This window comes from Leopardus geoffroyi, chromosome D3 (assembly GCF_018350155.1).
Source record: "Leopardus geoffroyi isolate Oge1 chromosome D3, O.geoffroyi_Oge1_pat1.0, whole genome shotgun sequence".
In the NCBI taxonomy this organism is placed as follows: Eukaryota; Metazoa; Chordata; class Mammalia; order Carnivora; family Felidae; genus Leopardus; species Leopardus geoffroyi.
In genome coordinates, this window is record NC_059339.1 from 77,591,615 (window position 1) to 77,619,219 (window position 27,605).

At 40.9% G+C, this 27,605-nt stretch overlaps 1 protein-coding gene and 1 non-coding gene across 4 annotated transcripts in view; both read right to left on the reverse strand.

The window, feature by feature from the left end:
* Positions 1-240: 240 nt before the first annotated feature.
* Positions 241-27,605, reverse strand: part of LMAN1 (lectin, mannose binding 1) — a 34,320-nt gene continuing 6,955 nt past the window's right edge. Inside the window, exons 6-14 of one of the 3 annotated variants that reach the window (XM_045457189.1) lie at positions 23,653-23,776; positions 21,746-21,804; positions 21,163-21,295; positions 19,318-19,511; positions 19,128-19,198; positions 9,104-9,257; positions 3,840-3,961; positions 3,480-3,542; positions 241-2,815 (exon numbers count right to left, since the gene is read on the reverse strand). In XM_045457189.1, the coding sequence (XP_045313145.1) occupies positions 3,506-3,542; positions 3,840-3,961; positions 9,104-9,257; positions 19,128-19,198; positions 19,318-19,511; positions 21,163-21,295; positions 21,746-21,804; positions 23,653-23,776 (894 nt within the window). In that variant the 3' untranslated portion in view covers positions 241-2,815; positions 3,480-3,505. Of the gene's footprint in view, positions 3,543-3,839; positions 3,962-9,103; positions 9,258-19,127; positions 19,199-19,317; positions 19,512-21,162; positions 21,296-21,745; positions 21,805-23,652; positions 23,777-27,605 lie in introns of all 3 variants that reach the window. The other 2 variants (XM_045457190.1, XM_045457188.1) reach the window with 2 other exon arrangements.
* LOC123588657 lies at positions 25,325-25,468 on the reverse strand. The gene has a single exon (XR_006707960.1). It is a non-coding gene; the product is annotated as a U4 spliceosomal RNA (small nuclear RNA).

Sequence of the window (27,605 nt, forward strand, 5' to 3'; positions counted from 1 at the left end):
TTAAAGGTGAAAGCATCAAATGCCCTGTTTTAATTAGTTTGTGTTTTTCATTACCAGCAAGGGTAAGCTGTACCCATTTTCATTTCTCCTTCTCTTTTTACGCTTCCGTGCGTTGATTCTGCATGAGGGAGGCCGCCTAGGGTACAGCACAGAGCAACAGATAAACACGATCACAACCAGGGCCTACTTGGAAAAGAAGTAACTCCTTATTACCCGAGATCAAGGACGGAGAAAAGTAAATTTACTAAAATATTTCTTTATTTGAATAAGGTCAATGTCATTTCTCGAATTTCAGCTAGCATCAAATAACAATCAGAAAAAAAACACTTGACAAAATGTTATCCAATTGAAATTAACAGTGGATAGAAAACCCTTTTAAACTTTAAAAGAAATATATTAAACAGGCAAACATACAGGTCTAAAAAGTTGCAAGTGGTGATTTTACATTAGATCTTATAAATAAAAAAAACCCCCATATAGGCGTTTGTTCACGATCTCCCTGCAGTAAGCACATGAACAGGAAAAGATAATCACATCTTAATATTCACAACTGTTATTGAAATTCTTTACAAAGATTGTTATCTCTGCAATGCATCGGGTCAGGCAATCCCTTATTCAAGTAATTTCTGTTTTCCCCAAGTTATCAAAAAGTACAATTGTCTGAGATAAAATGCCACAAAAATTGCAATCAGGAAAGCAAAAGGCGTTAGCAGGCGGACTCTGAGATGGGAGTTTTCACGGCTTGACCATGATCTGGTGATTCTGGAAGTTTAAAAGCCATCAACCAAAGGGCCGAGAGCTACAGGCAACAACCTGGGTTTGGCGTGTGGCTATTGATAAACCAAGAGTTTTAGTAAAAAGAACATTACTTGTTAATTATAACAGAATCAGTGCACATTTGCTAATGTCATTGATGATGACAATGTTACATTATGCTCTCAGCTCAGCTTTAAACCAACAGAACGAAAGACTTCTTTTTTTGCATTCCTCATCCTAGTGGTTCTCAGACATTAGTGCGCTCAGAATCAGCTGAGGTGCTTGTGGATCACGACATCCTGAAGCCCCGCCCCTGAATTCTGATGCAGGTGCCCTAGAATGGAGCCCCGGAATCTGCATTCTGCCCAAGCACACCATGACCCAGATGGTCCACGGACCACACTCTGAGAGGCGCTGATGAATACCTCCTTGAATACCTCCAAAACATCGTTTACTGTCTGAGGCTTCACAGGGAAGTTTCAAGCTGAATAAGACGTTCGAACAATCAGAGCACAAGTACATACATTAAATAAAAGCACTAGCCATGGTGTAATTGGATTTCTTTTTCAAAGTGGCATCGTAAGCACAATGAGTTGCACTAAAAATTTAAAATCAATTTTGTTTTAATCCAAGGCACCTGTAAAATACTTGCTGGTGTGAGAGAAGTCAACAAATTCAATTATACAAAATAGTACAGAAATGAAAGGATCCTGGCAGTGACTGATTTCTCCACAGAGCGAATATTTTTCTTCAGAAAGGAAGCTACCTAAAGTCTGTGATTTGGAGGAAAAGAAACCGAATTTCAAATGATATGACGAAGAGCCTGTGCGAACTGCTTTACTAAGTGATTTTCAAGTACATGAAATTACTAAGTAAAGGAGAAAAAGGTGCACGTGCTCTCGTAGACACAGCTGCCCACCCCACCCCGGGGTCAGGAGCGGCCGCACGGCCCCTCCGCACGCGGCGGACGCGGGGCACACATGTCCGGTTTTCCTGCCGGACGTCCGGGCACGTGTGACCGCGGTTTTGTAACACTGGACAGTGTGCGTGCAGCCTTTCATCTCAAGAGGACCTCCCAACTGTCACAGCCCGCAACCTCAACATGCTTTGGAAGGGTTTTTGTCTTTTTGTTTTTCTACAAATTAAAAGCAAATTCTGTGATGATGTCTCCGAAACGTGAATTTCAGAATGTTACTGCTACCAAGGACACACATCCGAGAAGCATGTTCTCTGTGAAAGTGACCCAAGCGGAGCCGGCAGTCACTAGAATATTCTCGTGCAGCGTTCCAGGATGAACGTTAATCTAGAAAGCAAGGCTAGGACTGTGTCCGTATACAGTATAGAGTAGGTACTGTTGAAATGCAGAGTTCCCCAAAGCCTTCGTAGAGACTTTAGGCAGTTAGCCCAATCTGTGGATGACATTTGAGAACAAATTCAGGAAGGTCCGGAAGAGTGAAACAGTACTGTTTTGTAACACAGTATTATTTTGGCTTCTGTGACAAAGGACAGATAACTACTGAAGAGTATTTTGCAGTAAAATAGTAAAAAATAGGTCTACATCAGCTGTGAAAACATGAGGTCTGCATTTTAAAATGTCCTTTACCGACCGTTTCTAGAATACCTAGAACAACTATGTACAAAGACTACAATAACCCCTTCCAGTCTGACATTTCAAGGTCCAGCTTCATCACAAGTGCTTCACAATATCCTTAGTTCTGGCATTAAAAAACAAAAAAAAAAAGAAATCGGAACTATTAATTCTATTTTTCAAATGTTGCCTTCAAAATCTTAACACTGCTTCTACTACAGACTCCTTGATTTAAACGACACCAGATGATATGGAGTCACATTAACCAAAACGTAGTGCTAGGTTTTGTGAACTTGACCCTCAGGACATGCCATCAGAGCTGAATTTACACACTGTACAACATGCCAGAAATAAGTTCCTTAAATTACAAATAACCTGAAAATCATTTTCATAATATTGAACGGACACTGTTGGAATGCAGGCGTTCGAGAACGTGAGCAGCCGTGAAATGAACGTTACCAGGCAGAAGACCTATAAAAACCATAATCAGAGGAACGTTTTCACCTAAACGGTTTTTCAGGCAAAGAGCAGCTATTAACTTTCTTCCGAAATTCCCTTTAAAAGTGAAATGTATCGTGGATAATCGGAGGGAAAAATACTTCAACACTCTGAAGCCTATTCTCTAGATCCTAAAGCTCTCAGACAAAATATTCTTTGATTTCAAAGGGAACTGCATTTAAAGGCCTGCAGGACTGGGTCACAGAGTGGGAAACTCTGATCTCTAACAAGACTCTGGTTACAAAATGGACATGATGGGGAGCTCTTAGACCACAGAGTTGGTGGGGGTGGGGAGGCAGGAGGGCAAGTGTATTTATGTTAAATAAAGAAACCTCCAACACTGGAGACGTAGGGGTAACTTTCACATCTGGAGGGTGCCCCCAGTTTCTATTATTTACCATCTTCTTTATCAATATTCTGTTCAGTGGCTGTATTCTACTGGCCAGAAATTCACTGAAATTTAAATAGATTTATGTACTATGCACAAATTTACATGTGGTTGTCTTTGTTTTAAGGTTTATTCTTAAAGCAAATCAAGGTTTAAACAGTTATTTTATACAAAATTTAATAATTTAGACTATGAAGCAATTTAAATACTTAAATTCCCTCAAAAAGACAACATTTTGTACACACATACATGATGAACACATAGGAAAATGGTGGTCAAAAGAATTTTTTGGCAGCTGCTTCTTGCTGAGTCCTAAGGAAAAAGAGAAAGAAAAAAAACCTGAAAGTTCTGTATGTTTTACTTTAGAAAGAACAGGACTGTTTAAAGTTGAAATATACGTTGTCTTTTGGAGTAGAAGATGCACTAAGATAAACATACGAATATTCTATACGTGCACTCCCACGTGACTGAAATAGACTAGAAACAACATTTGCTTCGTGTAAACTGAATTCTGTAAGTACTGAAAGCTCTGTAATGAGCACTGAGGACTTTGAGCATTTAAAGTTAAACAAGTACAGAAAAATGTTCAGTTACATGTTAGAGACTTACCTATACATGATATAACCCACGAATAACACCGTTTGTACCACTACAAATATAACAAAGTGCATCGTAGATAAACACGATGGAAATGGTGGTAGTTCTGGGCATTTCGGCCTTTCATTTGATGGCTGTAAGGCAAAGGACTCTGTGTTATGGTTAGTCAAATTGGTATTTTAGAAAAAGAAGTAAATGTGCAATCTTTACAAAATTCATGGTGAACTACATAAACTAAAGCATTTCATTTATTCATCCCATAAATATCTTCCACCCCCGTAACTTTTACCACCTTTTAAAGTTCATTTATTTATTTTTTTTAGTAATCTCTACACCCAACGTGGGGCTCAAACTCATGACCTCAAGATCAAGAGTCTCGTGCTCTCCGGAGTGAGCCAGCCAGGCGCCCCTACCACCGGACTTTCTGAAAGAGTAGATGACACTGGGAGGCCTCCACCTTCGCGGTCCAGTCACTAACTCGTTGCCATCTGGCCCGAATCATCATCACAGTGACGGTGAGTATTTTGTGCTCTTGACGGTCACAAACCACGAATTCCCTGGACACATCCGGTTTATACTTGCTGTACTAGAGTAATTATCAACAGTATCCCCTTCTCAAAAGTGTTCTGGTTCAGGCAATTACATGGTTACATTCTTCGGCACCAACACTGTGGTTGGTCATGTGGTTGCCAACATTCTTCGGTACATATGTATCCACAGCATCAACCTGGTCATTGCAACACAGGCTGAAGTTGGGAGAAAATAACCTCAAACGAGCTAATGGAATAGGCGATAATGCTTTGGATGAGAGGTGATGGTAAGAAAACTATTAGGTCATATTTGAAAAACACGTATACGCAAGACATATATAAAAAAATAGTTAAGAAAGACAGTATCTAAAAATATAAAGGAGGCAAGATTACATGTTAAAGACCTAAGTTCTTCCCTTCTACCACATACTAGCTAATGACCTCAGGAAAGTTATTTAACATATTAATTTTCTTTCCTAAAAAACAATAGATATTTTTTAAAAATCTGCTATTAGGACTTCCAGGAAGGTAGACTACATAATATGGACCAACTCACAGAAGACAACTGGCAAACCTAGAAACAAATTCAATCTAAAACGAACACCTGTCTGGGGGAGCCTAGGTTGAGCATCCAACTCTTGATTTCAGCTTAGGTCACGATCCCAGGATTGGGCGATCGAGCCCCGAGTCAGGCTCCATGTGGAGTATAGAGCCTGCCTGAGATTCTCTTTCTTTCCCTCTGCCCCTCTCTCCTGCTCATACGCGCGCGCTCTCTCTTAAGTACAAAAACAAAACAAAAGACACCTGTCTGCAGGCAAAGGCAGCAAACAAGATAGCAAGAAATTAAGGGATCAGCATTTTAGGGGGGAAAAAAGGCCAAAGGAAGACAACTTTTTTTTTTTTTCAACGTTTATTTATTTTTTTTGGGACAGAGAGAGACAGAGCATGAACGGGGGAGGGGCAGAGAGAGAGGGAGACACAGAATCGGAAACAGTCTCCAGGCTCTGAGCCATCAGCCCAGAGCCTGTCGCGGGGCTCGAACTCACGGACCGCGAGATCGTGACCTGGCTGAAGTCGGACGCTTAACCGACTGCGCCACCCAGGCGCCCCAAGGAAGACAACTTTAAGTCCATGGATCAGGGCTCAGTGGCTCAGTCGGTTAAGCACTGGACTTTCGCTCAGGTCACGATCTCTTGGTTTGTTGAGTTCAAACCCCACATCAGGGTCTGTGCTGACGGCTCAGAGACTGGAGCCTGGCCTCAGATTCTGTGTCTCCCTCTCTCTGCCCCTCCCCTGATTATGCTCTTTCTCTCTCTCTCTCTCTCTCTCTCTCTCTCAAAAATAGACATTAAAAAAATTTTTTAAATAAATAAAAAAAAAAACCATGGGTCAGAGAAGAAATTAAAATGGAAGTTAAAAAAAACGTTTATCGAAAGATTAATATAAATACTCCATATAAAAAATTATGGGATAGGAGGAACATTTTCTGCTTCCACCTCTGAAGGGCTGACTAGGGACAGCTCTGTCACCTTGACAAGACAAAATATACGAAACACCTGTTTACAAACACCGGCCACAGGCAGTGGCCCGGAGGTAGATTCTGCATACAGGGAGGGCCCCCAGAGAGAAGCAAGTGGTCCTACTGAGCTAAGTCAGATACTGTATTTTAGGGAGGCTAAGGCGGCTGTATGTGACAGAATATGAAAAAGGGTAACAGCAGAGACAGAAGTCTCTGAAGTTTGCAGAAGAGTCCTTCAAATCTTTGGCTGAATCTAATCTGTACATGCGTGGTGCAAAACTCCACATGGCTAGGGGAGAACTACTCCAAGCAAGAGGCCAGACAACTCCCAGAGCTCACGGGAAGGGCCGGGAACAGTCTGTTTTCCCACCAGCCAGCCAGAGACACCACTACAGTGGGGAGAAATGAACTCTTAGACTGGCGGTTCTCAACCAGGGGCAGTTCATTGGCCAGAGGACACCTGGCCACGTCTGAAGACATCTGGATTGTCACGACTGGGAAATGCCACTGGCACCCAGTGGGTAGAGGCCAATAACACACAGAACGGTTTCCCACACAAAAAAAGTTTGTGGTGCAAAACATCAACGGTGCTGAGAAATCCTAACCAGACCCATCCTAACCAGACCTATGCTTAAAAAACATACCTTGAAGAGATCAAACTAACCCCCCAAACTTAACTGTAGACCACAACAAAGTCGAATACTATTTAAAGGAATACAACAAAATCCAACAACCAGTAACATAAAAGTAGCAACGTTCAGCATCCAATGAAAAATTACCAGGTATGCAAAGAAGGAAACTTGACCCAGTCTTAGGAGAAAAATTAATCAGTAAAAATAGACCCAGAAATGACACAGATGATGGAATTACCCAAGAAAGACATTAAAACATACTGTAAACATGATGTCTGGGCTTACAAATGTAGAGAAAAATACAAACATGATGAGGAAATGGAAGATATAAAAAAGGGACCCAAATGGAATTTCCAAAGACTAACACACAAAAAGATACTTTGGAGGAGATTAGCAGGACATTAGACACTGCAGAAGAAAACATCAAGAAACCCGAAGACGTGGCAATAGAAGTGATCCACAACTAAAAAACGTCTAACAGAGGTGCATTTGAGCAGCTCAGTTGGTTCAACATCTGACTCTCGATTTTGATTCCTGCGTCGGGCTCGGAGCTGACAGCAGGGAGCCTGCTTGGAATTCTCTCTCCCTCTCAAAATAAACAAACAAACATTAGAAGAAAAGAAAAGAAAAAATCTAACAGGAAAAAAAAAAAAACCTGAAAGAAACATGGCTAAAAATTTTCCACATTAAAGACAGCTATAAATGCACAGAACCAAGATATTAAGCCCCAAGCAGAAGAAAAACAAAAGCAAAGCATATCATAATGAAACTGTTGAAAATCAGTATTACATTAAAATCTTAAAAGCAGAAAAAAACACACTGGGCACAGAAAAACAAAAGACTGACAGCCTTCTCGTTAGAAATTATCGTATAAACTATGATACAATCACACGATGGGGCTCACGTGGCTACAAAAGCAGTAAGGAAGCTCTGCACACTCCCGTGGCCGTGTGGAGAAGGGAAGAAAGCAGGGAGAAGACAGACGCACAGTATATGCTACCATCCGTAAGAGTAGGGGAAGATTTGACAATGGTTTCTGCTTATACTAGGAAAAGAAACAATGGAGGGATAAACTACAGACCGCCCCCCGCCCCAATTCATTTCTCTCATTATAGAAGTAGCTTGAGCATCTTTTCATACATGTACAAGCTTTTCCTTTTTTTTTTTTTTAATGATTAAAAAAAACTGTTTATTTAGTTTGAGAGAGAGGGCGAGAGCATGAGCAGGGGAGGGGTAGAGAGAGGGAGAGAGAGAGGATCCCGAGTAGGTTCTGCACTGTCAGAGTGCAGAGCGCAGAGTCCGATGCGGGGCTCGAACTCACAAACTGTGAGATCACGACCGGAGCCGAAATCAGAATCAGATGGTTAAGTGACTGAGGCACCCAGGTGCCCCAGTACAAACTTTTCCCATGAACACCATTCATTTCTCCAGCACATTTTTAATTGGGTTGTTTCACACTGAATTTTTAGTGTTGGTCATTTTGAGGAGACTGGGTCACAAGAGGAAGCGGCAAGTGCTACAAGCACTTGTGAATTTGATAAGGGGTTTGAAGGGCAGTAAGGAAGTTAAGGAAAAACTTCCAAGCAAAAGACTTACAAGCACCACAGGCCCACCGTCCAGTGTCGTCTCTTATGCACATCCAACTTGGAAAACTGTTACCTATATTCATCGTTATGGCCAATCTCTAAAAACGTACCTGGGGCTTATACTTAAAAAGCAGGCCTAAGAAAGTAAAATACCCCTCCCCCGACCCGAAAAAAAACCAGAAGAACTTTTAAAAAGTGCACGAAGTAAGACAGGAAAAGCTGTTGGAAAAAAGAAGAGTCTCGCCTAAAGAAAGGCCACAGTCAGCCAGCGTCAGACCTGTGCTTCCCACAGCCCAGGCAGAGACACGGGCTACTCAGCAGCCGTGAGTCGTGCTGTGTCTCAGTGAAGGGTCAAGAGATACCACTTTTTTTAAGCTGTTTATCTGACACCACTGCTGAAAATAAGACCTTTTTTTTTAAAGGAAAATCTACGGAAAGAATCTAGGAAAATAAGTCAGAAACTGCGACAGCTCCAATGATAGGAGTAACAAGTTTTTTTTCAAAATTCTATTCAGTAGGGTGTGGGAGCATGGAACATATAGACATTTGGATCGTATGGAATAATTTCACCTTAAATATTAAAAATGAACATTTAGTACTCAGTAAAAAGTTCAAATATTTTCAGCAGAATACGTGTTCTCCCTGGGGCTCCTGGGTGGCTCAGTCGGTAAAGCATCCGACTTCAGCTCAGGTCATGATCTTGCAGTTTGTGGGTTCAAGCCCCATGTCGGGCTCAGAGCATGGAGTCTGTTTCAGATTCTGTGTCTCCCTCTCTCTCTGCCCCTCCCCTGCTTGTGCTCTCTCTCAAAAATAAGTAAACTTTTTTTTTAAAAAGACTTAATAAAAAGAAAAGAGAAGAAAGAAAAGGGAAAAGAAAAGAAAAGAAAAGAAAAGAAAAGAAAAGAAAAGAAAAGAAAAGAAAAGAAAAGAAAAGAAAAAAGAATATGCGTTCTTCCCTTTCTAACTAAGGAAGGCTGACAATTATAAAAGCAGAAGGAAGAGAGCTTACCATATTTCGCTGCACCAAGTGATCTATGTCCCTCTTCACTATGTGGAGGTGTTCTTTGATGTCATTGAAGTGCTGGGTCGACTCATAAACTCCCCCTGCAGATCCCGGATGCTGGAGGCCACTGACCAGTCTGACGGTGTCACTCATGGAATTCCTGAAACAGAAAATCCTCTTAAACAAGAGAAGTGCTAGAAAAATAATTTTTTTCAGTCACATATTTCAAGTGGTTAGATGTATTTCTAAGCCCAATATGGTAGATTATTAAAAAAATCAATATTTAGAAATACTGAATTGTCTTCAAGATTGGAAAATAATTTACAAAACTACAACTTAACATTGCATCTTTCTTTTACTACACAGATCACCTAAAAATAGCCACATAGGGAACACCGCTCAATAATTTGTGTTAAAACCAGTATCGTAAATGGATACTGAATAATATAACAGCTGATACTTTTTTTTTAATGTTATTTTGAGAGAGAATGCGTGAACAGGGGGAGGGGCAGAGAGAGAGAGGGAGGGAGAGAGTCCCAAGCAGGCTCTGTCTGCACTGTCAGCGCAGAGCCCGACGCGGGGCTCGATCCCGTGAACCATGAGATCACGACCTGAGCCGAAACCAGAGAGTCACATGCTTAACTGACAGAGCCACCCAGGCGCCCCAATAATGGGTGATACTCTTAATGGACTCAGATCTAAGTGTTTAATGTTGTGCAATAAAGGATTAACTCATCAGGTCTGGACTGCACAAACCCTGCATATTCCAAAGGTTTTTAGGACCGGCCCTTGAAATATCTTGCCTAATAAGGGCCTCCTTCTCTACCCGGAGCCTTGGGCCATGCCAGATGGTTTATGCTAACCATGTGATTTACGTTTTTGTTTGCATGCGGCCCATGTGGTATCAGTTTGACCTCTAGGGGGACTGGAGACTGAGCAGTTAAGGTCAGTTACATGCGTGCTCCACGCCTATGTGACTGACCCCTAAACCCTGGACACTAAGGCTTGGGTGAGCTCCGTTGGTTGGCAAAGCTCTATGCGTGTCACTCATCGCTGCTGGGAGGAATAAGCACTGTTCATGCAACTCTACTGGGGAGGACAACGGGGGAGGACAGCTTGTGCCTGGTTTCTCCTGGACTCCGCACCAGGCATACGCCTTACATCTTTGCTGGGTTTATTTTATATCCTTTCATTATAATAAATCACAACTGTGCGTACTTCTAGGAAATCACAGAACCTGGGGGTAGTCTCAGGGACCCCTTAGACAAATGTATTTCTACCTATTTTTCTACGCAGTTCCCTCATATAGCTCTTCATACAAACCTAGAACTTCAACTAGAACCCAACTAAAGAAGCACCTGTTTCAAATACAAAGGGAAAGCTGGCTGTTTGGCATACTGGTGTGTCAGTCTCTGATGTGGTGTCTTTTTGGAGTAATTTTGACCTTATAGAACATTTTACTTTATGCACGACTTCAAATACAATTTCCCTGTAAGACGTGCTTCCACTATTAGATGTAAGACAAAGAGTTCTAACACTGAGTGTGACCTTTGGTTACGAGTTTGAACACGATAGTAAGAGACTACAAAGGTTTTTTTTTGTTTGTTTTAAGTAATGGCAGAAATGTAACAAAACTATTTACTAAGAAAGAAAGGAAGATTCATGAATTTCAAGTTACCCGAAAACGTCATTTTACTTAAAAAGCTCTATAAATGCAAGCAGTTTATGTTACTAACATTTGTATTATGATATACCTCCAAGTGTAGGGATTTTTTGGTAAGGTAGATAAAATACGAGTGGATGGGCAAACTGATGGATATGCAGGGGGTCGCCACGCTAATCTCTCTACTTTTGTGTATGTTTGAAAACGGCCATAGTCTTTAAAAATCCTTACGGGTCTCCATAACCTCTTTGTGGCTCATCTTTCTAACTCTGTTTCCTAATGCTCTATTTTACGTCTAGACTCCTGTTGTCCCTGAAGATATCTTTCACTTGAAGCCTCTGGTCCATGTTGCTTTTCCTGGCTCTGACCCTTCCCTCCAAGAGCAACATCCTAAAATGGAAAGCCTAGTTCAAATGGCTGCCTTCCTCTAGTCTCCTTCCCGTGAACCTTCAATGCCAAATGCAACCATACCCTAAACACACACACACACACACACACACATTTTCTTCTCTGTAACTATAAATGGATTTTCTTCCTCATTGAGCACATGCTCCCCCAGAAAAGGGGGCATGTCTCTGATTTCCTGACAATGCCTTTGACAATTATAGTTCAATTTGGATAAATGAATAAATAAGTTATCTAACTTATTTCCCTGGAGTAAAATGTAGTTTAAAAACTAAAAGCTTTTCCAGTTAAAAAATGGGCAGAAGGCACGAACAGACATTTTTCCAAAGAAGACATCGAGATGGCCAACAGACACATGAAGAGATGCTCAACATCACTCATCATCAGGGAGATGCAAATCAAAACCACAGTGAGATATCACCTCACGCCTGCCAGAAGGGCTAAAATTAACAACACGGGAAACAACAGATGTTGCTGAGGATGCAGAGAAAGGGGAACACTCTTACACTGTTGGTGGGAATGCAAACTGGTGCAGCCACTCTGGAAAAGAGTACGGAGGTTCCTCAGAAACTTAAAAACAGAACTACCCTACGACCCAGCAGTTGCACTAGTAGGTATTTGTAGTGCAAAACATACTGATTTGAAGGCATACACGTACCCCGAGTTTACAGCAGCATTACCAACAATAGCCAAGTCACGGAAACAGCCCAAATATCCATGGACTGATGAATGGATAAAGATGATGTGGTGTACATGTATATGTATGTGTATACAAACATAGACACACACACTGGAATATTAGCTATAAAAAAGAATGAAATCTTGCCATCTGCAATGATGTGGATGAAGCTAGAGTATTGTGCTAAGTGAAAGAAGTCAGACAAAGACAAATACCATATAATTTCACTCACATGTGGAATTAAGAAACAAAACATAGATGGGAGAAAAAAAAGAGAAGAAGCAAAACATAAGAAACTGAACTACAGCGAACAAACTGAGGGTTACTGGAAGGGATGGGCTGGATGCATGACGGGTATTCGGGGGGCACTCGTAATGAGCACTGGGTGTTGTACGTAAGGGATGAATCACTAAATTCTACTCCTGAAACCAACATTACACTATATGTTAACTAACTAGAATTTAAATAAAACTTTGGAGAAAGAAAAAAATTTTTCATAAAAAAACAGAGAAATACTTATACATGTAAGTAAAAGTTCAAAAAATATGAAAAAAATAAAAAACAAGAAAAAGTAAAAGCTCTGCTGGAAGAAAACAAAAAAAGAGCAACTCAAATGTCAGAATTACTTAGAAAGAACAGTCTATCAGGCTGAATGTTAAGTACAGTCAATCTCCAAAAATTACATTTGAGTTATATGAACAAGACTTTAAAACTTGCTACAAAATATCTCAAGTGCTTTCTGAATAAATGGCACGTGTTGATTAAAATTTCTTAATGGCACACATGCTCGAGAAAACTCACGGGAGTCTAAGCTCTTCCATTAAAACTCAAATTAAGGATTATATTTTAATATGCCTAAATACTTAGCAAGAACAAAGTATCCCAAAATATAGAACTTCCTCACAAATCTGCATTTAAGAATATTGCTTCCCAGAAGCATGCAATTGCTTACACATAAATGTCTCTTTAATACACAGAGACTGAGTCACTTAATGTGTTCCCATTCAATCATTCATTCATTCACTCGCCCGTTGACCGTGCTAACATAGATTTGGTACGTGTTATGAGCCAGGCAATTTTTAGAGACAGAAATGGAGAGAAAAGCGGAGTTCCCGCCCTGCTGACACTGGTGGTCTGGCAGGAGAGCAACGTGACGGAGGCACGTCTAGAGCTCCACGAAGAAGGGGCGTTCATCTCAGCGGGGCCCTGAGAGTGGAGTGTTGAAGGATGAGGAGGGTTCCATGGAGGTGGGACTGGTGGAAGGAGGGGACAGGTCAAGTGAGAGAGAAAGGGCTGGAGAACCCTAGAGAAAAACACCCTTTGAGGGAGGTAAGGAGGAGCCACAAGTGAAGAAGGCCGAACTGAAGCAGAGGGGCCAGAGACCGAGTGCTACATGGGGACGTCTTAAAATGTCCCCAGTGAAAGGGGTGGGAAAGCGCCGGCTGCCCCAGGAAGCCCTTCCCAGTGAAGATGGGACGGAAGGTGATCAGTAGGGGTACGATGGCAAATCACTGTGGCTTGGAAGTGAAGACGGGTAGTTTGGTCTACTCTTTTAGAAACTCAGATAAAAGGGAAGAAAAAAGAAAAGCAACAGTTAAAAAGGTCAATTAAATTACTTTAAAATTAGTTTTAAATACCGGAAAAGCAAACCCCTTTACAAATGGAAGCCCCAGCACTGAAGGAAAGTTAAAGGTAGAAGACACAGAGAATCACTGATGGAACAAGGGTCAGCGGTGGTAGAAAGAAGGGGATCCAGAGCTAAGGATGGGCCTGGTCTACCCTATGTGTCGAGGGGTGGAGCAGAGTAAAGGGACGTGGAGGGGGCAAAGAAGGGCCTGGGTCACAGGGCCTGAGGACAGGATGAGTATCCTGGGTGAGATAATGTGATGATCAGGAAGGAATAAAGGTTGTTAAGCACTTAAGTATTGCATTACAGGGCCAGGTTGAAGGTACAGAAACGGGTAACCAAGAGCAAGGTCCCAGAAGAATATGTGAAAATATTTATGCAAGGGGTGTGTGGGTGGCTCAGTCAGCTAAACATCTGATTCTTGATCTCCTCGGCTCAGGTCACCATCTCACAGTTCGCAAGTTCAAGCCCCACACAGGGCTCCGTGTTGACAGTACAGAGACCCTGCTTGGGATTCTTTCTCTCCATCTCTCTCTGCCCCTCCCCAGCTCGTGCTCTTTCTCAAAAAAAAAAAAAAAAAAAAAAAAAAAAATTAAAAATGCCTAGCACAGTACCTAGAATGCAAAAGGCACTCAATAAATTAGGTAAAAGTAAACATGAAATGTTCAACACTCCCTACTCACCGGAAAGGGCATTTATACTTTGAATTCAATATTTAAAAAATATAACTAATTAACAGATGACACAAACCAACACACAAATGGTAGAGCTTGAAAAGCATTTGTAACTCTGTTCATTGAAAAGGCCTAGAAGTGGGGCACCTGGCTGGCTGAGTCAGTAAAGCATGTGACTCTTGACATCTGAGCTGTGAGTGTGAGCCCACACTTTTTAGTTTACCACTAAAAAAGATAGATAATAACATAACATAACATAACATAACATAACATAACATAACATAACACATAAAATAAAATGGTCTAGAAGCAATGACAACCCAGTAGCAATAAGCACTAGACTGTCTATACAATATACTCCATTTCCTATTAAAAGAAAAGGGATCAGGGGCTCCTGGGTGGTTCAATCAGTTAAATATCCAACTCTTGATTTTAGCTCAGGTCATGACCTCACAGTTTGTGAGTTCAAGCCTGGCGGAGCCTGCTTGGGATTCTCTCTCTCGCTCTCTCTCGCTCTCTCTCTCTGCCCCTCCCCTGCCCACGTGAGCACTCTCTTTCTCTAAATAAACAAATTTAAAAAGAAGACAAGGGATCCAAAGAAAAATGCCTTTTGCCACGTGCGGGATGGAAATGTACAAAAGAAACATGGAAAAGTCTTTCTTTCTTTCTTTTTTTTTTTTTAAGTAGGCTCCATGCCCAATGAGGGGCTTGAACCCACGATCCTGAGATCATGAGTCTCAAGCTCTACTGACGGAGCCAGCCGGGTGCCCTGAAACCTGGAAAGTCTTACACCTTAAAGAAAAGAAGCTATCAAACACTACTAAGTTCTGGGGTTATCTCAAAATGACACAGGAGCTAACGGGCTGCTAGTGACCAAAAACGAGCCTCTCTGAATATCACTTATAAAGACTAAGAATCATAAGGGCAAAATATGTTAAAATCCACGGGTTGAAAAGAAAGAAATCCACCCCTCACTACCTCATCATTTAACCTCATCATTTAACCTTGCACGGTGCCAGGACACCAACTCATGATTTTGAAAAATGGGAAGGAAAAAAGAGTCAAGTATTTATTCTGCCTTTCTTGGACTGTTTCAGAATAACAAACAAGTGATGGGAGAAATTCTTTTTAACCGGACAGGGAACCTGAGAAGACAGTGCCACCTTTCAACGACCTCTAAGGAAATGAGGGATTTAGGCTCCAGCCATCACGGTCACTAAAATTTGGAGAAATTGATGAGGGTAATTCATAACGAATAGCTCAGGCTGACACCAACCAGTTATTAATAACTGTTGAACCTGGGGGCATGGGGATATGAGGGAAGGCTTTCATGCTCAACTTCTCTGTATGTTTGAAAATTTCCAAAGTGAAAATAACGATTGGCAAGGCTTTCCGGCATGCTAGAAAATAGCACTTCAAAGTAAGGAGATAAGGAAACTAGTTCTGACTGTTGTGACCTTCTATCATTCAGAGCTTTTTTTCCTTTTTCTGCAAATTGAAGGGGACTGTACCTCATGCTTCTGCTCAAAAAATTCTATGATTCTAAGGATATGAAAATCCATAAAGACACAAATCACCCCTTCCATAAAAGGCAAGTATTTCCTGTCTGTTTACAGTTTTTTTCTGAAGCTTAATCCAGAAGGAAAAAACTCTAGAGGACAAATTTAGAAACTCGAGTTCAGATTTTACACTAACTTATGGTAGGCATGACATTTGTTCTCAATCGGCAAGTGGGAATTTACAAGGATTGCTAACTACCCTAAATAAGTCCTTCATGGATAATACAGTCGGATGGCTAGGATGACCACTAATTAAATCTTAAGATGTTTTAGTACTACTGTTAAGGGAAACACGCAAAGCACAAAAGGGTATCTAGAAGATGCCACCATTCACATAAGAAAGAAGGGGATCTAAGGAAACACACATGTGCAGAAGAAACACAGGATGAACAAACTAGAAGTTAATGGGACAGGTGACCGACAGGGGGTGGGTGGGAAAAGGCTAGAAAGAAGGGGAGAAGTGGGGATGGGTAGCTATACTTCAGTGAACACATACATTTCAACTCTTAGAACCTTGCAGAACATAGTATTTACATTCCCTTCACATACCCAAAATACACACACTGAAAATCAACCAGGATGTAGGAAGAACACAAACACTACCAAAGAAATCTAACTGTATTCTAAATGCATATCCTAACCACACTGAAGAGAATGGGGAAGAGGAGAAATGAACTAAGTAACTGTCTGGAAAATAGGGTCTGCATTACAAACTGTAAGTCTAGAGGCAAAAGGAACTTTACATAAATCCATCAGTAAATATGTTTCTCACAGTGATAGAAGTTGACAATTTGAAACCACTTTATGGGTACGTTACGGGCACACTAAAATTAGTAAAAAAAAATCATAGGTAAGAACCAGGTTTCTCCCTCTCAGAGAAAGAATTTTCAAATCAGGAAGGACGAGGTAAAAAATCAAGGCTGTAATGTTCAGTCCAGTCTGGTCCAACCAGAATCCAAAGTGCGTGGTTAATCTCGGGTTTTGTTTTTTTTTTAATGCAAATGTAGAGTGATGGGTACAAAAATAAAGATAATCGTATACATGTGGGTTATTACACATTCATATATTCCAGAGCTCTGTCTACTGAGATATCTAGAAGCAGTGGCACCACAGTGGTAACAGGCACACCTAGTGCCCAGATCTAGGGTTTCTAAATACTTTTCTCCAATAAAAGGAACCAGGGCTCACTGAAGAAGTGGTTGATTCTAGAGCTGGGACACAGAAAATACAAGATGTGCCTGAAACACAGTGTAACACCAAAAAGGAAAGAAATGCTTTAAAAAAAAAGATGGGCCTTGTTGAAAGAACACAGAAGCCAACCCGAAGGAGTTCTTAATTACCAGAGTTGAACAAATGTGAGCAACAAATAATGCTAGTATTGGATCGCAATCCACAGAATATCCATGGGTCCATATGAAATAAATGATTGATTGAATAAATAAATGGGGGAGAAGAGAAAGCTGGTCCTTACAGAATTCCAAAAAATACGTGGGAAGGAATGATGAAATTAGGAAAAAAAATAGCATTTGGGAAACATCTCGTTCTTGTTTCAGGCACAACATCAATGGAGGCTACAATTAGCAAGCAAAAGTTTAAACTAAAACAGGACATTACAAACTTACATAGTCTCAAAGTATCTTTTCTGAAATATAATTAATCATCAAGGGAAAAACAGTAACTTTAAAGTAGAGAAAGCAGGAAGAAACCACCATAATCAAGTGATCACAGCCAATGTCAACAGGAGCGGGACATACTGACATCATGAACATGATACGATGTTGCATTCTTCTCAAAAGTGCAGAACCTCCATCCAATCGTGAGTAAACACCAGACAAACCCAAACTGAGAGGCAGTGGACCAAAAAAGCGCTCACTGCAGAAACTGTCATGGGCATGAAAGACAAGGAAGGAAGGACTATCTCAGACTGCCGAAGTCTAAAGGGAAATAACTAAATGCAATGTGTGTTGCTGGATAGGATCCTGGAACAGAAAAAAGGCATTCAGGGAAAACAGGCAAAATCTGAGTAACATCATTAGTTAACAGTACCGTACCAATGTTAATTTCTTAGTTCTGACTGTGCTATGGTTACGTAAGGTGTCAACATTAGGGGAAGGTGGGTGAGGGATATATGGAAATTATACTATTTTTGCAATGTTCAAAGTCTAAAATTATATGAAACTAAAGACTTTTAAAAATAATGCCACATGATCCAGTCTATTTCTGAAAGAATTGAACTATTCGTTTAGAGTCATAAATATTTTAATCATGAGTTCACAACTTAAAGATTTTTTAAAATGCCAAACAGCACAAGGGAAAGAAGTACCAGTTTGCAGTTATAAGTTGGGTTGCCTCTAATCTCTAGGTGTAGATATTACCACCTTCTGTTTAACCTAATACTGTTTAGTTTTCCAGGGCTAAAGAACTCACCTCGACATTCTTGTTTGTCAAGGGTTGTATTGGTCGGGGCAGTGCTCTGAAGTGTTAGCTTATGAAATGTAACATTTTGGCTGTTTCTCTACACTAGGCATCAAAAGCTGTTAATTATCTGCCTAAGTGAATACTTTTTAGAAACTTATCAAAGTTCCACAGACACAGTACCTCCTCTCTGCTCCAACTCTTTGTTGGGTACAACTCTCAGGGTACAAGATGGAGTGAAAGAGAGGTAGTCACATACAGCATATTTCCTTCCATATGGTTTTTATTCCATCAAAAAGTTCCTGCATGAGGTATGTTTGTATTGTCGCCCTACAATACTATGCATGTTTACTCTTCTAGCATTTTTTCATAGAATTGCTATACATTACATATATTCTTGTTATTTTAGAAATGTATGAATATTCCTGGCTGTCAAGTAGCCGTGACAAACATATTTTCTTGTAAGATGCTAAAGCAATTTTTCTGGTGTTCACTTTGGCACAAAGCACAAAAGTACTAAAGCATTTTTTTCTTTTCTGCCTTAGAACAATTTGAAAATTTAGGGATGTTGGTAGCTTTTAAATATCAAAGTTCTTGTACTTTACATTCCCCTATTTCAAAATGAATCAAAAAAAAAAAAAAAAAATCTAGGGGCACCTGGGTGGCTCAGTTGGTTAGGCAACTGACTTTGGCTCAGGTCGTGATCTCATGGTCTGTGAGTTCGAGCCCCGAGTCGGGCTCTGTGCTGACAGCTCAGAGCCTGGAGCCTGCTTTAGATTCTGTGTCTGCCCCTCTCTCTGCCCCTCCCCTGGCTCATGCTTTGTGTTTCTCTGTCTCTCAACAGTAAATAAACGTTAAAGAAAATTTAAAAAAAAAAATCTAAAACATGGTTCTTATCCCCATGCAGAATTCTTACAATAATAACGTGCTTGCATATATACAGAGAGAAGTCATGAATTTTGGATAAATTTATCACTTAACACGCGGCGATTACTTTTGTTGACTTACTTCATTTCATTTACTTGTCTCAGAATCTCATGCTGAGTGTTCGCAACAGTATCCATCTCTTGCTGAGTGATCTGGAGGGAAAACAGAAGAATCTAGTTCTGTACAAACACACTGCATAGCAAGCAACCTTTCTTTTCTACTTCTCCATCAGAGGCCACCTAAGTCTCATACGTATATTTGGAAAGCTTACCTGTCCATGCTGCCCTGGGATTCCTGCTCCTCTTTTAGAGATCTCCTCGGTCAAAGAAGAGACATATCTTCTCTGTTCATCAAGAATCATATCTAATTGTCGGTTCAGTTGCTTGATTTCAAGATGGATACGATTCTGTCCTTCAAAGATTTGTCTCAGCTCACGATCTCCTACACTCTCAAATATTTCATCTGCTGAAATGGAAATTGCAACTTAAAATTATTAAACTCACCAACACATGTAGTTTTTGAAATACCGTAAGTTACTAAAGTATCAATATATAATAAAATTAGGGGTGCCTGGGTGGTTCAGTCGGTTGAGCGTCCGACTCATGATTTCGGCCCAGGTACTGCACGATCCCAGGGTCGTGGGATCAAGCCACGTGTCAGGCTCTGCACTGAGCATGGAGGCTGTTTGAGATTCTCTCCCTCTATCACTCCCCCCTGCTTCCATCTCTCTCTCTAAAATAAATAATAGTAATAAAAAAACATATACGTCACCACTATGTTGTACTCCAGTGGTATGACCTCCCCAACAGTAAACATGCAAGATCATCAATTCAATCAGGACAAAATTATTATTTGTTTTTTGCCATCTCTGCTGGTTGAATACTCACTATAAATTAGTTCTGAATTTTCACCTAAAAATAATTCTTTCAAATATACTGTATAATTCTACTTATATGAAGAGGGTAAAACTCATCTACGTTAACAGATATCAGAACAGTGGTTTCGCCTCTGTGAAGAGGGCGCTGGCTTGAAAGAGGCACGAGGGAAGTTCTCGGGGTGAGAAAAATATTCTACGTGCTGATCTGAGTGACAGTTACACAGGTATACGTTTGTCAAAATTCATCAAACTACGCTCTTAAAATCTGTGCATTAAAATTATTTTTAAATTATTACTTATGTAATTAATTAAAAAATGGAGTTGAGAACACCACATTTTCCTTTCATACCTATGCTGAAAGTAAGATTACTTCATTTGAACACTTATTACAATAAGCTTCAGGACACAGTCACAAACCATATGTAATACTTAAAACAAATCCAAGAAAAGAATTAAATTTACCTTTCATTTTTACCTGCATGAAGTCTGATTCATATTATTTAGAGAATTTAGAGAATCACATGCTATCTGGAGTACAAAAGCTAGCTGTGAGCTTTATTATACGGCTTTGATCATCTGTGCTGGTGGGAACAATCCAAATAAAAGCTAGCAGATACTCTAAAGCCACTCTATTTGGACTTCTCATGTTTTGTTTTTGACAGCTAGCACACTCGAGTTCTTACTTACACTGGCTTAAGACTAATTATTTTAAAATTCGCCAATTTCAAAGTCCAGAGTTCTGTCAAGCAGTATACGGGAAGGAGAGCCAGAGAATCACTTCTCATTGCTTCCACAAGCCTTCTGACATTTTTCCAGTGGTATCCCTCTATTAATAAGGTAATGTGTGCCACTCAAAAATGAAAGACATACACCTAGATGATTTCATCCCATAAATATTTACTGAGTCTCAACTACCAGGTCAGCAATGGGGCTCTTTTTTTTTAGGTTTAGGGGGCAGAGCAGTAAGCACACAAACAGAACCCCTGTCCTCACAGACCCTGCCCCGCGGTGGATCGCCGTCCGTCCACATCGCCTGGTATCCCCCACTGCACGCTCTCCTAAGCCACACTCTTACTGGTGGGAACGTCAACCTCCAAGCCTCGTGATGGCAGAAGACGCGCTCGTATCGTATACTGCTTCCGGAAACTATTTGGACGTGCCAGACAAGAGCTCAACGATGAGATGCATGCATGCGCCACAAGCCCTGTGCGGTTCTGAGCACAGCTTTCTCCAACTCACCAGGATGCCCTTGAAGGTCAGGGTGGCCCTTCTGGAATTCCTCCTTTTTTTTATCCAACTCTTGTTGAAAGTGCTCAAATTCCTCCTGATACTTTTCTTTTTCTTTTTCTGAAATTTCTTTATCTGGTGTAGGCTTTTTCGGAATTTAGAATCATAAAAAAAAAAATTAGAAGGGTAAGAAAATACTAAACCTCCATATACTTTTCTGCCCTTCATTTCAACTACTCTACCACTAGTTGAAAGGCTAACGTAAAAATGTCATTTCTTATTTAGATCATAGCCAACTGACTCTTGCTACTAATAATTACAACAGAACGATAATGCTAGGCACTTCCATTTACCGCGTGCCTGCCAGCAGTCCAATGGTCTGATTTTCATGCTCATGACACCATAAGGTGACCAGTACAAATGTCTCAGTTTTACTAGGTAGAAACGGGGTGGTAACGGAAGTTGAGTAACGTTTACAAGGTCATATGACAGTAACAGGCAGGAGGAAGACCAAACCTAAGCTGGGCTTCCCGTTTTCAGCTACAAGGAGCTACCAATAAAGCGAAAATAAACTTTTTGAGAAAATTATACTTACCGGCTCTTTCCCAGGCTCAGTCAATTGGAAAGTCAGGAAAGAAAGGACATCGTGGTCATCTACAAATTAAAAAAAACAGAAACAAAAAACAATGAGAAAGTTCCATAACAGATTATTTTTATGGTTGTGAAGTTACCTTAGAGAGAGCTATTGCTTTAAAAATAATCAGTATGAAAAATAACAAATATTAGCTCTAATCTGGTAAAGGCAATGGTGCTCTGTGAGCTTAGAGATAAAAATTCACCAGAAAGATTTACGTCAGAAATAAACTAAAATTCATGTTCTTTTATTCTAAACTAGAATATTTAACATTGCTTAATAAATAACACGTTTAATAAACAAGGGGAGAGGGGTGCCTGGGTGGCTCAGTCGGTTAAGTGACTTCAGCTCAGGTCATGATCTCACAGTTCGTGGGTTCAGGCTCCACATCAGGCTCTGTGCTGACAGCTCGGAGCCTGGAGCCTGCTTCCGATTCTGTGTCTCCTTCGCTCTCTGCCCCTCCCCCACTCATACTCGGTCTCTCTCTCTCAAAATAAAAATAAACATTAGAAAAACAAGATAAAATAAGGGGATAAAGGATCATAATGAATAAGGGATAAGGGAACGAACAAACGAACGAAGGGTCAAAACAAGCCCAAACTCCTAAAACTGGCACCAAGATCCTCCCATATTTTCCCACAAATCTCCTTCACAGGCTGTGCCCCAGTCAAATGATACGAATTTCTGTCCTTCGTGTATTTCCATAGCTGTCACTGAACCCTTCCTACGGTACTTACCACTTCTCGCCTTACTTTCTTGTTATCAACTTGACACTGCTTTGTCCTGGCCTACTAGGACAGCCCTGATTTATCCATGTTGTCCTGGCATTACTATAATAGCATCTTCTTTTACTCTCAGAGCTTTCCAATTTAGATAATATGATCACTCTATCTAAATATCACTCATATTTGTTTCCCTCACATAGCAGATATTAACAATTTTACTTTATCTAAAATCGTATTTTAAAAATCAAATTAATCTCGGGCTGTGTAAGCTGAAAACAGGGACTTAGCAGATCATACCTCGTAACGTTGACCTAAATTACCAATCCTGGCTAGGATACCAGTCACGTCCACAAAGCAAGAGCAATTAATTTCAACTGGCAACCTCTATGCTTTCTGCCATTATTACGGAGATCTCGATATGCAGCCAGATTAAAGAGAATACTGTACCACCGTGGTGTAAGTTACATCATTTGGGGAGAAGATGTACAGCGTGATACAGCACTGGACACAGGAGTCAGAAATCCAAACCAAGTCTTGCCTTGGTCTGGCCATTACTGGCCGTGTATACTTATAATGTCCTTTAATCCAAGGTTTGGCAAACTTAAGTAAAAACAGAGTAAATACAATCTATCCGCTCCCTCCTTCCCTGTGATGAGGAGAGGAACAATCATGTATTTGAAAATAGTAGAAAATCATACAATGTACCATGTGAACACAAGATGGTATTAATGTCAAATAAGAAGTTCATTTATCGCCAAAATGTAGGGGGAAAAAGTGGTAAAAGTGATAAATATACCTCGATGAAACTTTAGTCCCCAATATTTCCTCAGGCTACCAAATTCACTTAAATGTGCCGGGACAACTTTCAGGATCGTAAACAACTTGACAATGAACCTTTTACAGGCCTGGCTTTAAGCACGTCTCCCTCACTATAAAACTGATGGTCTCCGTACCTCCCTGGATGCAGCCCCAGCCAGCTGTACACCTACAGAGCGGGAGCGGGACCCCGGCTCCGCGGCCCACGTAAAGGTCACAGCCAGTCTTAAAAGGCTGAAAGGACACGAGTCCGCTGTGTCTACAGCACACTATTCCCAAGGAAACTCAATTCACAAACTTTCAACACTAGAAGACGGCAAGAGTTACCTGCGAGCCCTCCAGTTGCAGCAGATATTCCAAAATGTCCTTGAGGAGGGATAACCATATTATCCACTTTGGCGCAAAATTCATAATCATTTTTATCTGGTGTGAAGCCATTATTGACCATCACCTAAAAAGAGAGACTACAGCTATAGCTTTTATAACAGGCATTGTAAAATGAATGTCACATAGTCAATGTGTGACTAACTGTCTTATATTTGGTCTAATAACCAACTGTCAAAAAGCTACCAGTTTTCTCTCACTACTAAAAAGGGTCATCTGCTGTCCATTAACTAACCGCACTTACTTGGAATAATTATACAAGACACTTCACTTTATTCTAACTCTACTATGTGTCAAAGGTTTAAAGAGAAATATTTGGTAACATTCCACAAAAAACTTTCTGAAATAGAAGACTTAGGGAAGCATGACTACTTTCTTCGAATGGTTCATACAGAAGAGGGATCAGACTTACTCTGAAACCCTAGTGACAGAGCCAAAACGAATAGGAGGAATTTACAATTTTTACTATAGCTGGTTGAGAATTAAATAGATTCACTTAGCAAGTCGTGAGCTTCTCTTCATTAAACTGGGGAGGGGGGTGTGACTGGACAGTCATAAGTTAGCAGAGACACCAGAAGTGACAGAAGTTGTACGGACAAAAAGGCAGAAAATGAAAAAACTAAAAGGACGCCTAAGTTTCTATTTTGCAGAATGTATTTTTTTAAGTTTATTTATTTTTGAAAGAGAGAGAGAATGAATGCAAGTGGGGACGGGGCAGAGAGAGAGAGAGAGAGAGAGAGATAATCCCCAGCAGGCTCCAAGCTGACAATCCTCAGCACAGAGCCCAACATGGGGCTTGAACCCACAAACTGTGAGATCATGACCTGAGCTGAAATTAAGAGTTGGACGCTTAACCAACTGAGTCACTCAGACGTCCCTGTGCAGAAGCTATTTTGGAAGTAATAACCCAAAATGTCTTCAAAGAATCTTGGAATCCCAAGAAAGTGAAGAACCCAGCTGACACACAGATACTGATCTCCTGATCCCAATCAAGCAGTGGCCGAGCCTTTCACTCCCAGCAACCCAACGTAAGAGGGGCTGAGAGCGGAAGGAGGGGGAAGAGAGATGTCATACTAGCATGGGGCGCTTCTATTATTACTGCCAGAGGCCAGCATCACTTGTGACAGTGAAGATTTAGTTACACAGGTAAAGTGTTAGAGTGTTCTGCCCACATTTTTTAGCAAGAAAGGAAGACACCTGTCAGTATGAAAGGCAAATCCTATATCATATAGAATGGAAACGTCAACTCCTACCAATTTTTCAAAACCACCTGCCGTCTATAGTTGACTAATAGTAATATTCTGTTCCCCCCGATCAGATATTTGAGTTTTCACCATTTGCAAACAGTGCTCCTCTACAGTGTTTTAAATCGGAATCAAGACCCGGTAAGACATTTGTCTTTGAGAGATAAAGAAAACAAAGGTGTTAGTGAATCACATTCTAGTTCTAATCCTAAAAACTTTCAACTCTTCAATATTTTTTCCTTGAACCTCAACAACCTGAAAATCCACTAGGAGTCTTTATTGTCCAGTACTATTTCTTGAAAAAAAAAAAAGAGAGAGAGAATAATAAACTCGTTGTACTATGAGTTTGGAGGAACGTCAGGTCTGTGACTATACAGGTACCATTCATATGCTTTATTCATCTTACAGTTTCAACCCACTGTTAACTACTACACTAGCCGTACTTAGTTTTCAATTGGCAACAATCGTGCCTCAGATAAACCTCATCGGCTACGGTACTGCCGCTGCACAAATCTGCACTTGTTTTGACTATGTTCCTCCACTAACAACATTTCTTGCTCCCCTTACTGTTTTTCCCTCTGAAGTTCAAACAAGTGGGACAAGATAAATGAATAAGTACCAATTCAATAAACATCCCCTGAGTTACTAAAAGGAGCAAAATATGAGGGACTATAAAGAATACAGGGTATAATGTCTGTACTGGCAAATTTACAATCCTATTGATGAGAAAAAAGACATACAGACCACAGTTGACTAGTAATTCAAGACAACATACTTTAAAGGCCACATACGCACTAGAAAAAAAAAAAAACCAGAGTTTTGGGAAGAAAGATCATTATCTTTATTATCTTTATTATTTATTATCATATGTTCATTATCATTATTATTATCTTTATCATTACCTGATAATGATGGAACAGGGATGTGACCTAGTGTGTTCAAGGAGCACGACTCTGCCACATAGAGAGAAGAGGGAGTGCATTACAGGAAGAGAGAAGAGACTGAGCAAACATAAAGGCTAGGACCGTTCAATCAGTCACGTGCCTTGCCAAGTCTCTCTCAGATGTATTCTTCACAGCACTAGCTCTACAGACATTCACGGATGTTAGGTGAACAAGTAATTCTGAAGAACGTAGAGTTTACTCACAGTTTGTTCCAAGACTTCCTAGAATGTGCTTTAATGAGCTAATATGCACAGTTGTGCCCAATCTCTTCTGAATGTGGAACTCTCTCGGGAGGATGTTTTGTAGGACGATTTTGGGTACTGTCAGTGGGGTTCGGTGCCCTGTGTCTGTGGGCAGCCCCCCGGGGCAATCTGTGAAAAAAAGTGTGGGTCTGCCCCTCCCCCGAGGTTGGTGGCTGGGTCGTGCCACATGAAGGCGAGCACGACTTACTGATGACCCTAATGAAACTGTACCGGATGTGTAACAATTACAGTGGAACTCGGGTCCAAGTCCATCGTGACAGACCGGACACCTCATCTGCTCTGAGATCTCTAAACTAGTCTGGAATTTAAGACTGAGCCAATACAAAGTTCTCCAAAGAACAGCCTGTGCAAGCCTAGCTCATGATTTAGGAGAAAGCAAAATTTAAGCCGGATTTTTTTCTTTATTTACAAGTATGCTATAACCAGGTATTGATGACACCTTTATCAAGCAAAGTTCACACGATATTAGTAATCATGGAACTGCTAACTGCTAACTAGATATGTCCACTTTAAATATTACCCTGGACTCAATGTGTCTACAACTAAACTCTCACCACCCCTCTGTCTTCCACTCCTCACTCAAACACAAACAAGGTGCTGCTTCTCGGCTTAGTTGTACAACTGGCCAGAAATCCAGGAACTAGCTTTGACTCCCCAGAGCCTCCCACCCCCAAGCAAACTAGTATTAAGTCCTGCGGTCTCTCCCTCCTAATCGCTTCCCCTCTCTTCTTCCCTCTCCCTCGGTTCAGACCATAAGTGGAGTCTTACAGCTAAGAGAGCACTCGGTTCATATCACAGTTGTGTTACTTACTGGGTATGACTCTAAGTTACTTAAAATTTCCCATATTCGAGGGGCGCCTGGGTGGCTCAGTCGGTTGGGCGGCCGACTTCGGCTCAGGTCATGATCTCGCGGTCTGTGAGTTCGAGCCCCGCGTCGGGCTCTGTGCTGACAGCTCAGAGCCTGGAGCCTGTTTCAGATTCTGTGTCTCCCTCTCTCTGACCCTCCCCCGTTCATGCTCTGTCTCTCTCTGTCTCAAAAATAAATTAAAAAAAAGTTAAAAAAAAAAAATTAAAAAAAAAAAAAAATTTCCCATATTCGATTGCTCCGTGTATGAGATGGGGATACCTACCCCACAGGGTTGCTGGAAAGAATAAGCGGGAAACTGCATGGAAAGGACCGAGCACAGGGAGTGGCCCCTAAGAGTCGGAGTCTCCTTTCACAGACACCATTAAAGAACACAGCCCCCTAAGTCATCTTCCCAAACTGCAAATCTAATCATTTCACTTTCCTGCTTAGAACTTGAAACAGTTGCCTACAGGACAAACCACCTGAGGCCTACAAGACGGGCTACCGCCGCCATTTCAACCCCGCTTCCCACAGTCTCCTCTATCCTCCAGCCAAATCACGTGCCTTCCCAAATCTTTCGAGTCCCTGTGCCTGTTTT